This window comes from Engystomops pustulosus, chromosome 10, assembly GCF_040894005.1.
Source record: "Engystomops pustulosus chromosome 10, aEngPut4.maternal, whole genome shotgun sequence".
NCBI classification, from domain to species: domain Eukaryota; kingdom Metazoa; phylum Chordata; class Amphibia; order Anura; family Leptodactylidae; genus Engystomops; species Engystomops pustulosus.
The window spans coordinates 53,054,649-53,068,166 of record NC_092420.1 but is presented as its reverse complement, the minus strand read 5'-3'; the positions used below and the strand labels follow the sequence as shown (position 1 = coordinate 53,068,166).

Sequence of the window (13,518 nt, the reverse complement as noted above, 5' to 3'; positions counted from 1 at the left end):
GTGGTACCATAACTTTTTTTGATCACTTGTTGGAACATTTTTTTGAAGCTATTTTATTAAAAAAAGTTAACATTTTTGCGATTTCGTGTTTTTTTGTACTTTATTAGATGTGTATAGAAAATTGTGCGTTTAGAGGACTTAATTTATCAGTCAGTATCGGTATCAGTCGACCCAAGTATAAGCTGAGGTCCCTAATTTTGCCACAAATAACTGGGAAAGCTTATTGACTCAAGTATAAACCTAGGGTGGAAATTCATTGGTCACAGCCTCCACCAGTAATGAAATGCCCTATTGATGAAATGCCCCATGCAGCCAGCCCCCCAGTTATGAAATGCCCCATGCAGCCACCCCCCCAATGATGATGAAATGCCCTATGCAGCCAGCCCACCGTCTTATGAAATGCCCCCCCATGATGATTAAATGCCCCATGTAGACAGCCACCCCAGTTATCAAATGACCCATGCAGCCCACCCCCGATGATTAAATGCGCCTCGGCGTATAAAAAAATAAACTCACATACTCACCTTCTTGCGCTCTCAATGCAATGTGCGGCTCGCTGGTGCTCCCTGTGGCTCCTCTTCTTTCTTCTCTCTGCGTGTAACAGCGGGCAGTGGCAAGTCCATGTGCGTCCACGCCAACGCACACTATGATGTCATCACCACTTTGAGAAATTACAGCAGTAATAGGAAGGGGAAGAAGTGCTCAGGGAGCAGGTGGGAATGGGAGAACTGCTTCTTGCACATTATAACAGCCTGTGAAGCTACAGCATGGAGGGGTTCTGGTAACACTCCTCATAGCCCTTCTGGCTCATTAGCATCATTTTAAGATTTTAGGAGGAAGGAGGCCATAGATAACAATTACAATGCCTGGCTCTATGACTAAGTGCTCTTTGTTCATCATGCTTTATTTTGATGGTAGATTTGCTTTAAAAAACAAATGCAAAACCATTGATCATTTCACAGGTGGAAAGCTTTTCTAATAGTATTTTCAAGAAGTCGTTACCTAGGAAGAAACAGCTTCTGGTAAAATTTGGGATGCTTTGGTTTGCAGTGTTTGTGCTTCATATTGCAGTTGTGTAGTTTGCTGTAGTGTTTCTCTATGACCACTTATCTATCCCTTCTATCTAGGTCATTAATATTTTAGTCTTGGAAAACGTTCTTGTTTCCAAGTCATAGGCTTCCAAAAAGTTTGAAGTCCAAGGCACCAGTGTAGGAATATAACTTTTATTATTATTACACCAGATTAAAACATGTTAACCATGTACGTGACAATTGTTTTGGCTACACGGGGCCTGTTTTTGGAATTAGTGGGGGTTCCCGATGCTGGACCTGGACTGATCAGACTTTTATATTTTATTACAATTGTAATATCAGTCTACATTAAGTTTAGCCTTCGCTGGTTTGAAGGTGTTGAAGGCTGCATGTATTGATCCCCCACCACTGGCAGCGCATTGGCTAAACACGTTAGATTACTGTTGACCTACTATCTAATGGGTATAGGACTGTCCTGACTTGCCCTTAGGGCAGATGTTGTAGCAAACAATTTTTTCTCTTAAAGTGGTTTCACACACACAAAAAAGCATATAATCTCCTACCCAGTGTGCTTAACCCCAAGTGTACCTGTGCAGGGAAAGGGTTGAAATAGTTAATATATTAATGATGACATAGTATAAAGGCAGCAGTGGTAACAGTGGGAAAATACTGGATATTGTAAATGTCCTTCCAAACATTGCGATAATTTTACAGGAATGCAATGACAAATTTACTGTTTGTTTTTTACACTTTGCTTTGTAATATATTTCTCTTATTTCTCAGTGTCTTCTTCTTGAACACTCTATCATTATGCACCATTTTTGGCTGCTGTGTTGTGTGTAGACTGTAATTTGTGGCCTGAATATCCAGCAGTTTCTTCTTGAGTGTTTCCACAATGTCCACTGTGGAAAAATGTCAATTTCTTCAAAAATCTTTCCTGTTGGCTCTTCTACGTGTAGTCAGTTGTTGCATTTACTGGTCAAATATAGATGTTGTTCTTTTATAGAGATAGATACAGTATTAGTTAGCAGTCAACTATATGTTCTAATTTTTTGCTTTGTTGTCTTAATCTAAAAATTCTGTTTGTCACAAGTCTTCCTATTTACTTGTTTTATATATTTCACTGCTTGCAATGCAGCTTAAACAGGCACATGTTATATGTGATCCGTTTCTTCTGCATCGCAAGCCCTGAAATGTATAAAACAAGTAAATAGGAAGATTTGGAACAAACAGAATTTTTAGATGGTGTATTAACATGTTGGGGCAGGATAACAGCTCTATAACACCTAGGACAATAATTGAGCTTGATGTGCAATTAGTGTTTACAGTACAGACACCACTGGGCCTGTGGATGTGTTGTAGCTGTATTGGACAAGCTGATAAAGCCTCTATTAAAAGCAACAAGAGAGCCAAATACTTAATAAACACATATGGAAAAAAAAAATTCATGTGAGAGCCAAACATAATGGACGTCCTATATCTCAGTTGTGTACACAATCTCACTATTTACGACTGCATTTTACAGCTTTATTTAGACTTTTTACCTTTTCCATTGGTTGTAGGTTTTCCAAAACTTCAAAACCTGTTTAGAGACATTGGAAATTGATTACCTGTCTACTAAAGAGAAGCACCGAGACCTACAGCTTCAAACATACAGGACAGGCAGTCAAACAGTGGGAGAGTTTGATATAGAGAGGTATGCTTTACCCATGCAAATCTTGACATTTTTACAGAATAAATAGTTGGCAAATTCAGAAATATGGGTATCTGTAAGCTAATATTTCCTTATACAATAAAAGGACACAAAATACAAACTCTAAAAGTCATATATGGCTACAGTGGTCCCTATTTTGCAAATGTATGACTTTAATCCTTAAAGAGGTTCTCCACTTTCAGCAAATAATTGATATTGTTTGTTTAAGGAAAAGTTATCCAATTTTCCAATATACTTTCAGTATCAATTCCTTTCAGTTTTCTAGATCTGGTTGGAGAAGCAGGGCGTCTAAAAGTATGTTCAATATGATAGGATAGGGCACCTTTCACCTGGGAGGGGGAAGAGGAGGGAAAGATGGCATAGGAGGAGTTGAGAGGTCTATGGATGAAGAATACTGTAGGTCATGGAGGAGAGGGAGGGGGGAGGAAAGTACTGATGGAGGGTTTTAAATGTGCATGTGTCTGCACGAATGGTTAGAAACCAACGCCATGAGGATGGTATCAGGGCCCAATATCCACAGATGAGGGTTGTTCTTACAGACCAACACTGTGCAGGACGCTTGGCCTGAACTCCAGGATTGGCAAATTCGTCACTGATGCCCTGTGCTCTTCACAGATGAAAGCAGGTTCACACTGAGCACATGTGACAGACATGACTGGGACTGGAGCATCCTTTAGCATGACTGTTTTGGCAGTGGGTCAGTAATGGTGATGGGTGGCACTTCTTTGGAAGGTCTCCATGTACTCATCAGAGGTAGCCTGACTGCCATTAGGTGGTGAGATCCTCAGACCCCTTGTGAGACCATATGCTGGTACGGTTGACCCTGGGTTCCTCCTAATGCAGGACAACTCTAGACCTCAAGTGGCTGGAGTGTGTCAGCAGTTTTTGCAAGATGAAGGCATTCGATTGAGCACATCTGTGGCATCCTGTCTCTCTTCATCCACCAACGTCATATTTCACCGCAGACTGTCCAAGAGTTGGTGGATGCTTTAGTCCAGCTCTGGCAGGGCATACCTCAGGAGATCATCTGCAAATACAGTTACTTACCTGCATGTTTCCACACCTGGCCAATCACACAGATGTAAAATATAGAACATGAGTTATAAACAAATCCATAACTTCTTTACTTACAGAACTGTATTGGGGTGGGGGTGGGGGGGGGGACTGGAACCATTTAATTACCAGTGTGGGGTACTGAGAAGCTGGAAACAAATTCCTGATGCACTGAAAATCATGAAAAATTCCAACTGTGGAATCTTCTTCTTTGTTTTTATGTAATTTACTGTGCAATTGAAATGACACATCATTTGTTTTTGCCCATGACCGCTCCTTGCAACCACAAAAATCCACAAAATGGACATTGCCGCTTCAATTATGTAACGGTCACACAGACAACTGGAAGGTACTTTGGAGTACCTATGGGAAGAGTCTGGAGGGAGGAATCTGTGGACCAGTGGACCGTAGAGACCACCGTGGGAGATGGTATGTGGCCTGTGGTGGCAGTCAGGGATGACAGGGGTGTAGGACACAGTCCGAGTCTGGGATGACAGCAGGAAGGTGGCTTGACAGGATGAGCTGGAAGTCATGGTAGGCAAGCAGGCAGTAGCTTGCACAGGACCCAGGTGGGCAGGAACGGAGAGGTCCTTAGAGGAGAGTTGGTGGCTTGGAGGCTTCAGGGAACGCTGGAACACAGGAGCCACCAGGAGCGTATGGGAACGCTGGAGACAGGAAACACGGAGAGTCTGGAAACGCTGATGGGCAATCACTTCAACAGGAACCGCTGTGTAAAGCGAGGTGTGGAAACGTTGGAAGTTCCATTAGAATGCTGAAGATCCGGCCCGGAAGGAAGGGAGATGCCGGATTATAAGGGTTGAGCCGGATTAGCCAGCGCCAGGAGGACGCTGGCCCTTTAAGGCTGGAAGAGATGGCGCATGCGCGCCCTAGGAGCAGAAGCGCGTGGCCTAATCGATCGGGAAGCAGGCTCATGGAAAGGTAAGTCCGGGCCGGGGACCACCATGCCAGGGTGCACGGGTGTGCCCGCAATCCGCGACACCTAAGGAGGAGAACACAGACCGACAGCCATGGAACCTGGAATGGCTCTTGGAAGGCTGGAGACTGGAATGGCTCTGGGAAGCAGGAGACTGGAATGGCTTTTGGAAAAGCCGGAGACTCTGGAGAGGCTTCTGGAAAAGTCGGAGGCTGGAGCAGCTCTGGAAAGCCGGAGGCTGGAGTGGATTCTGGAAAAGCTGGAGACTCTGGAGAGGCTTCTGGGAAAGCCGGTGACTCTGGAGTGGCTTCTGGGAAAGCCGGAGACTCTGGAGTGGCTTCTGGGAAAGCCGGTGGTTGGAGTGACTCTGGAAAGCCATAGGCTGGAGTGACTTCTGGGAAAGCCGGAGGTTGGAGCGGCTCTGGAAAGCCAGAGGCTGGAGTGGCTTCTGGGAAAGCCAGAGCAGGACTGGGAAGCTGTGGAGGATGGAGCAGCTCTTGGAAAGCTTGAACAGCTTTGGGAAGCTGCAGAGGCTGGAGTGGCTCTTGGAAAGCTGCGGAGGCTGGAGCAGCTCTTGGAAGGCTGGAACAGCTTTGGGAAGCTGCGATACTCTGGAGAGGCTTCTGGGAAAGCCAGAGACTGTGGAGAGGCTTCTGGGAAACCGGAGGCTCTGGAGAGGCTTCTGGGTAAGCCGGAGGCTCTGGAGAGGCTTCTGGAAAAGCCGAAGGCTCTGGAGAGGCTTCTGGGAAAGCCGGAGGCTCTGGAGAGGCTTCTGGGAAAGCCGGAGGCTCTAGAGAGGCTTCTGGGAAAGCCGGAGGCTCTAGAGAGGCTTCTGGGAAAGCTGGAGACTCTGGAGAGGCTTCTGGGAAAGCCTGAGGCTCTGGAGAGGCTTCTGGGAAAGCCGGAGACTTTGGAGAGGCTTCTCTGGAAAGCCTGAGCCAAGCGAGGCGGTCGTGGAAGTTAACCTCGAAGTTGCTGGGAGTCAAGCAGTTGATGAAGCATGGAAGCAACTCTGCTTAGTTGTTTTTCCTGAAAAAAGAGCTGCCAGGACTGCTGGGCAACAACTCGAGAAAGATCAGCCAGCAACTGAATCCTTGGCAAAGTCCCTGATCCTGGCGGAATCCATGCCGGATCTTGCTGTAATGGTCACATAGACAACTGGAAGGTACTTGGGAGTACCCGGGAGAAAAGTCTCTATGGAAAGAGTCCGGAGAGAGGAGTCTGTGGACCAGTGGACCCTAGAGATGGTATGAGGCCCGCTGTGGCAGCCAGGGATGACGGGTGTAGGACACAGTCCGAGCCTGGGATGACAGCAGGGAGGCGGCTTGACAGGATGAGCTGGAACTCATGGCAGGCAAGCAGGCAGTAGCTGGCACAGGACCCAGGCCGGCAGGAACGGAGAGGTCCTTGGAGGAGAGTTGGTGGCTTGGAGGCGTCTGGGAACGCTGAGACACGGGAGCCACCAGGAGCGTATGGGAACGCTGGAGACAGGAAACACGGAGGCGTCTGGAAACATTGGAGGAACATGGAGGCGTCTGGAAATGCTGGAGGAACACGGAGGTGTCTGGAAACGTTGGAAGACAGGAGCGTCTGGAAACGCTGAAAGACAGGAGCGTCTGGAAACGCTGAAAGACAGGAGCGTCTGGAAACGCTGATGGGCAATCACTTCAACAGGAACTGCTGTGTGAAGCGAGGTGTGGAAACCTTGGAAGTTCCATTAGAATGCTGAAGATCCAGCCCAGAAGGAAGGGATTAGCCAGTGCCAATCAGGAGGATGCTGGCCCTTTAAGGCTGGGAGAGACAGCATGTGTGCGCTGTAGGAGCAGGACTGTGAGGCCTAGTCAACCGGGAAGTCCGGGCCGGGGACCCCAGCGCCACGGGTGTTTTTCGCAATCCGCGACAAGGATCGCGGGTGCATCCGTGACAAGTTACTGCATCCATATTGTGAAGGGCATAAAAAGTAAAAATAGTACCAAAATAGTACCAATCTAACTGTTATCTTATACTGAAAGAAACAAACCCTAGAAATGCTCTTTTGATTGATGAATTAAACAATGATAGCTCATACATATGAATTTTCCCCAATAACGTAAATGTATGTGCTAAAGTAGTAAAACAGAAAAATAAAATTGTACTAAACTACAGAATATTTTTTTTCTATTTTTTTTATACTTTAGGGACAACTATGTAAACCTTTTAATAACAAAACTATAGTGAAAATCCTGTTTTATTTTGTTACCCTGCAACGAAGGGTTAATATATTTGCATTATGCTATATTACCCTAAAAAATTTAAAATTAGTTGGAAACTACAACTCTTGCTGCAAAAAAACAAATGTCAGATTGAATAGTTATGTCTTCTGGAATTCAAGCATAAAAAAGGAAAAAAGTGTTCTGTCCTGAAGGCCTAAATAGGCCTCATCCTTAAAGGAAATCTACCATTTGATTTCATGCATTATGAACCAAACCTACTTTAAGAAGTAGCTACACTGATGCAGAAACTTCAGTGTAATCCCTGAGCTGAGTGGTTTTGCTGAAAAAACTATTATAGAATTCAGAAAGCTGGGTTTCATGCTGCTTGCCGTTCATAAAGACATTACACAGAGCTTCCTGAACTGTCCAGACAGGACTAATCAACCTTTGCTGGATGACTTATACAGAGCAGCTGGGACATCGATTGGTGCAGCGATTGTTTACTTCTGCCTATCAGGCACAACACAGTGATTACATCATTCTCAGAAGCAGTGCAAGGGTAGTAGTGCAGAGCCAGGCAAAGGAACATCAGAGCCTCATTATCCTGAATTTTATAATAGGTTTTTTCAGTAAAACCACTCAGTTTAGGGATTAAACAAGATATGTTTCTGCAACAGTGTAGCTACAGCATTCTCAAGTTATGTTTGGTTCATAATGCATGAAATCAAATAGTAGGTTTCCTTTAAGGAGCTAAAGCTTTATTGAACTGTAGTTGAACAGTCCCCAGCTGGGTCACATGATTGGTATCTTATGTCTGAACCAAAAGCCAGTTTCTTTTGGCAAACTCTTTCATGGGATTAAATACGGAATCTTACTTCTGGTTTACACATAAGATTCAATACATATCAATGTCGGTTTCATAGTCACATGACTTGGACTGGGTTGAGCAGGATTACTACCCAGTAATACACCACACTGACGTCACACTGGGGGAGTGTAACTTTAAAAGGCTTATGCAGTCTCATTCCCTCCCTTCCCTGCGAGCAAATATTTATAAATGTTGTCTATGGGAAAGCCTCTTTAAATAAATCATTAGATAAAGCGGCAGTATACTACTGGCTTTAACACTAGCAGACTGACAGTACATTTTGTTCTTGAGTTTATGATTATAAAGTACTGCCAGATCCTTCTCTGTCGGTTAATTCTCCTCAAGCATATGGTAGATGCACTTTAGTAGAAGCACAAGGCTTTTTTCCATGGGTGGAATATCTGCTAAACAAACATTTGTAGGAATGATGCCCAGTGTAAATGTCCTGAGATCAGCAGACAAAAAAGCATTAAACACATTATTAATAATGATAGCCTACAGCACACATGCTGCCAGCAATAAAGGAAACTAATGGCCACATGCAAACTAATGTCATTGAATTGAATGATGACAGACTGGTGATAGACCAGTCAGCTGTCACCATGTAAAAGAAACTGCCAAAGTATACATTCTAAGAAGGACATTCAAGAAGAACAGATGCGGAATAAAGATAATACTGAAAAACATTATTTCTAGAATGTGCCAAAAATGAATAATCCAGTAAGCATGGAGCATGGGATAGTAGTATAAACCAGTGAAATAGTTACAATAAGTATAGTCGGTGTAGTAAGGGTTATGAGTTTCCCTGCTGTGAAGATAGTGTCTGAGTTTGAGATGCAAAAAAAGAGAGACGGAGAACATTCTGCAGAATCACTGCCTGGAATCAAGTAACTAATAAGGAAAAAAGGGATAGTTGCGAAAAGGGCCCTCTTCCTGTCAAGATCCATCTGGTGAGCCTGTGCCGCTCATCCAGAGGTGAACTAAGGTAAACTGCAGCTGTAGCCTCTGCCTGGAAAGGCAATAGTTAAATGGGTGTAAGTTGTTATTCAATTAGCTGTCTGTATTGTAAACTGGAGTGTGATCGGAGAGGTACTACCACCTGACCAGGAGTAGTATAAAACCCCTGTGCACAGGGAGCACATGGTCTTAGCTGGTCTGTTCTTAGACAGAGTGAACAGAGATACAGTGTGTGCAGCACAACTTCAGTGCTGTCACAGATACCAATCCCAGGAACTGAGTCAAGAGACTCTAAGCCAGAGCTGCAGCTTCCACAGTTTGGACACAGCTCGACCTCAACTATCCCAGCCATTATCTACTATGAGTCTGGTGCACTATTCCTGCGGTCCACTCTCCACGACCACTCCAGTACCAGAATCCGAATCTACTGTTTGACGTTCTGGCCTATTGCCTGATACTTGTTGTTCAATCAAGAACCATTAGTTGATTTGCATAACGTTACCTCCATCTGATCCCTGGATATGGCTACCACCTCTTCCCCGGGCTTCCCCATCCATTACTCAGGGACTCATCCTACAGACACTCAAGGGTAGCCCATCAAGAAACAAGTACTTCAGCCTCTCCCACCATATTTCTTGCACACACCACCTGCTGGAGACCTGCCAGGCTGTAGTTGAGCCCTTCGGTCCCCATACCAAGCACCATGACCACAGTGTGCCCCAGTGGGGGATGTTGCACATAGATAAAGGCCGTACCAAACCCCACCCGTCCCACCTCTGCTTGCCCATCTTCCTGCCGCTGGGCTGATCACTGATGCAGCTCAACTTTGGGTTGCCATCCCTCCTGCCGGCCTGCCCATGGGTACAGCTCATCCTCTGGCCGCCAGCCTGCTCAAAGGTGCAGCTTAATTCGGGCAGCTGGCCAGCCCACAGGCACAGCTCATCCCCGGATCGCTGGCCTGCCTGCAGGACCACCTCATCCCTGGGTTGCCTGCCTGCAGGTACAGCTCAATTCGGGTCGCCGGCCTGCCCGCAGGCACAGCTCATCCCGGGCCTTTGGCTTGCCTACAGGATCACCTCATCCCTGGGTTGCCTGCCTGCGGGTACAGCTCAATTCGGGTCGCCGGCCTGCCCGCAGGCACAGGTCGTCCCGGGCCGTCGGCTTGCCTACAGGATCACCTCATCCCTGGGTTGCCTGCCTGCGGGTACAGCTCAATTCGGGTTGCCGGCCTGCCCGCAGGCACAGCTGCTAACACTTCAGTAATGAAGAAAAGCATATTCAAAGCTGGAAAACGCAAAGTAACATGAAAAGGCATGCACTTTAACAAATTGCCACGGGGTAAGGGCCCCATTCAGAAATCTGCTATGGGGCAAAGCCTCTCCTAATTACGCCCTTGACTACAGGGACAGGCTAAACTGAGGTGGTAATAAAAGTAATAGTTGTCCCCCTACATACCAAGAGATAATGATTTGTGAAAAAAATATCTGAGTGGTGCTTAGAAAACAGACTCTCCAAGGAAAGTGCGCACTAAGGATAATCTACAGATCCACCCCAGTAGTAAATCAAATGAGTATCTTGGAATCGATATTTTTATTATTATTATTGCTTCAATGTAAAACTGTTGTTTATGTAATGTGGTTGGTTACAGAGAATTGGAAGGACATATATTTAGACTGGGTATGTTACTGGAAGATATACAAGAAGAAATAAATAGAAGTGAGGAGAGTGAAACAAGGTCTGCATCTTCAACCTCATCAAGCATCGCTCTTGTTTTATCTCACACTCAGGTTAGGACATATATTTTATGTAAATATTACAGGAAAGTTCCCTACTAAAAGAATTGATACAAGTCCGATGTTGATTGTCTGATGCCAGCAATTTGCTAATCATGTATTTTGTATAAAAATCCTACAAGTCTCTTCCAAATCCAAACTGATGTCAGTTTGTGAATGTCACTAACCTGGCAATGTCAATGCCCCAAAAATTACAGAGTATTTAAAGCAAGCGGGATGTCACTATTTTATTTTTTTTTCCTTAGCCCAATTTTTTGCTTTGTGAAAAATAACAAGGAAAGTTATTGCAGTATTATTAGTAAATGTGTTCTATCCATTTCAAATATATCATTTAAATTGTCATGAAGCAATAAAGCTATACTTAAAATGCTAACAAAAGGTTGTATTTTCTTATGTCTCATGAAAAAGAATGAGGGTGTTAATGACATGGTGCCAAAACACGACACTGATGAAGTAACAAGGTAAGTCCAGATACAAATCTCAGCATAAAATTTTGGAATAAGTTTTCTTTTGCTTTCATTAAATAAAAGTGCCCTTTGTTCTAGATTCAATCCAATGTAATAAAACTGATTGTAAAGAACAATAATAGGGCAGAATAGAAAAAAAAAATCAAACAAAAAAGAATACAGACAGTCCCCGGGTTACATACAAGATAGGGTCTGTAGGTTTGTACTTAAGTTGAATTTGTATGTAAATCGGAACTGTATATTTTATCATTGTAATCCCAGCCAGAACTTTTTTGGTCTCTGTGACAATTGGATTTTAAAAATGTTGGGTTGTCATAAGAACCAGGATTAACACTAAAGCTTCATTACAGACACCTTTGATAACTGTTATAGGTGTTTATTGTAGCCTAAGGATAAAGTACAATAAATTACCAATATCCAGAGGTCCGTTTGTAACTAAGGGTCGTATGTATGTCGAGTGTTCTTAAGTAGGGGACCGTCTGTAAATACAAAAAAAAGAAACATTTTGCATCCCAAAGGTCAGTGTAAGAACACAAAACACTACTACGCTAATATGCTGTATTCATAAATAGGTTTGGAACAGGGGCATATTTAGGAAAGGTGGTGCATCATAGCAAAATTGTGGCTGAGCCCCTTTTACACTTAAACTGTGACTAAACTTTCAACAACCGTAATACACTTCATTAAAGAAGAATATTCCTGGGTCCTTTTATTCCCCTGCCTTTCTCTCTGACTTTAGCATTTTGTGTAAACCAGTTTTCTGGCAGTCTTGTTCTCACACTGACAACTGAAAGATTATAATTACTCAACTCTTAAAAGGCCGTCACTGGATAGATCAATCTCCTTTGAGAGCTGAATCATCAAGTGATATTTGCTCTAATTATAGAAAAAGTTTATATTCATCCCCCTTTCCTTATCTGTCTATTATATCTGGGACTTGAGATACACTGCTCACTGCAGGAGAAAGAAGCACAATGGAGAAGCTTAATATACTTCATTAAGGAAAACAAAGTTTACTATTATCACTATTAACGCAAACGCCTACGTCCTATATGTGTGATAATTCAGCCGACAGCCGGATGACATAGGGAAAGGAGGTGTGAGCAAGCCGCAGGACTCGCACGTATGTATCCGCCCACCACGACTCGCTAGATTTCCTGCCTGGTTACCAGGCAGAGAATAAATGTTCATTTTTTTCCGTTTCTGTGCATCGATTTTATCAGCTGAAGAAAGGTTTCCCTTATGCTATAAGGGCTCTATGGGAACCTGCCCCCAACTTATTTTTTTCAAACAGCAGTGACAGGTTCCCTTTAAGCATAAACTTTCCAGGTAAAATGCATCTGTGTTCTAAAGCACATATGAACTACACTAAATTCCAGGTGGTACATGATTTTAAACATAAGCAAATACAGAAGCAGACTGGCAATTATTGATGATTAATAAGTGTGACACTCCACGAATCATGTTTTACTATTTGATCATTTGTTATTGTATCTGTTACCAATCATTAGGAACTACAATTGTATATGTAGTAACTGGACCCAGGATAAACCATAATCTAAGATCAAAAACATATATAGTTTCATGTATGCACTTATACAGCTGTTACATGATTCAGTTACTAGAGGTGAGCTAACAAAAATTTAATTTACAGGTTTTCAAATAGTACAAAGAAACAGCTAGAGCAAGATTCATCCATGGGAAAAGAAGCAGAAGATGAATTACATCCGGTAAATATGTTTAAAGCATAAAGCAATGTTATAAAGTGGTGAAATCGGTGGAGACTGACCTCTTCTTGTATCTGCCTTGAAGCTTAATAAAATGCAAGTTGCCTTTTACCTTGTGTTATCTATATAAGAAATTTAGCAGAAAATCCCAGTTGTATTGTAAGTTCTGAAATCAGAGCTTAATTACTGAAATATCAATCTGTATATTCTTTGCTTAGTCTCATTACTAGAAAATGAAAATTATTATTTTGCAACTTGCCCAAAACCAGTAATTAGAATTTCTATTTGTAGTGCATAGATCTACGTAATCCCAGTGGTTACTTCATTGCTGCGTGTAAAGATTTCTGGAAAAGATATGCAAACCATCATACATTGTAAATGTCTTAAACCGTGACGTCTGAATGTGTGAGTTTTATGTGGTGAATAGAAAACCCCCATACAAAATTATTTTTAGTTTTCTATGGATGTACTTCAACCAAGTAGAATTTCTGTGCCAATTCTAATAAATGGAAAGGTTTGTGCGCTGATGACAGAATGTTCCACTGCTGGGACAGCTACCAGCTGTAAAAGTTTCTGGTAGCAAGCATTCAGTTTTCCTTCAGCGCCCCCTGGAGGAAAATGATGCATTACACAGTTTCCATTGCAGAGAATGAACTGTCTGTGTTACTTGTAGATATCTTCCAGAGCAAGAAACACACAATACAATTGTTCTCTACTATATTAGATTAACTAAGGCTATTAACTCAAAATTCCCAAGTAAAATATCCACTGTAGCTAGCTTT

The 13,518-nt window shown here is 43.2% G+C and overlaps 1 protein-coding gene across 3 annotated transcripts in view; it reads left to right on the top strand.

The window, feature by feature from the left end:
• Positions 1-13,518, top strand: part of AKNAD1 (AKNA domain containing 1) — a 60,138-nt gene that overhangs the window by 39,191 nt on the left and 7,429 nt on the right. For all 3 annotated transcript variants that reach the window (XM_072128499.1, XM_072128500.1, XM_072128498.1), the window contains exons 6-9: positions 2,594-2,727; positions 10,398-10,536; positions 10,951-11,003; positions 12,664-12,739. In XM_072128499.1, coding sequence (XP_071984600.1) covers positions 2,594-2,727; positions 10,398-10,536; positions 10,951-11,003; positions 12,664-12,739 — 402 coding nt within the window. The remainder of the gene's footprint in view (positions 1-2,593; positions 2,728-10,397; positions 10,537-10,950; positions 11,004-12,663; positions 12,740-13,518) is intronic.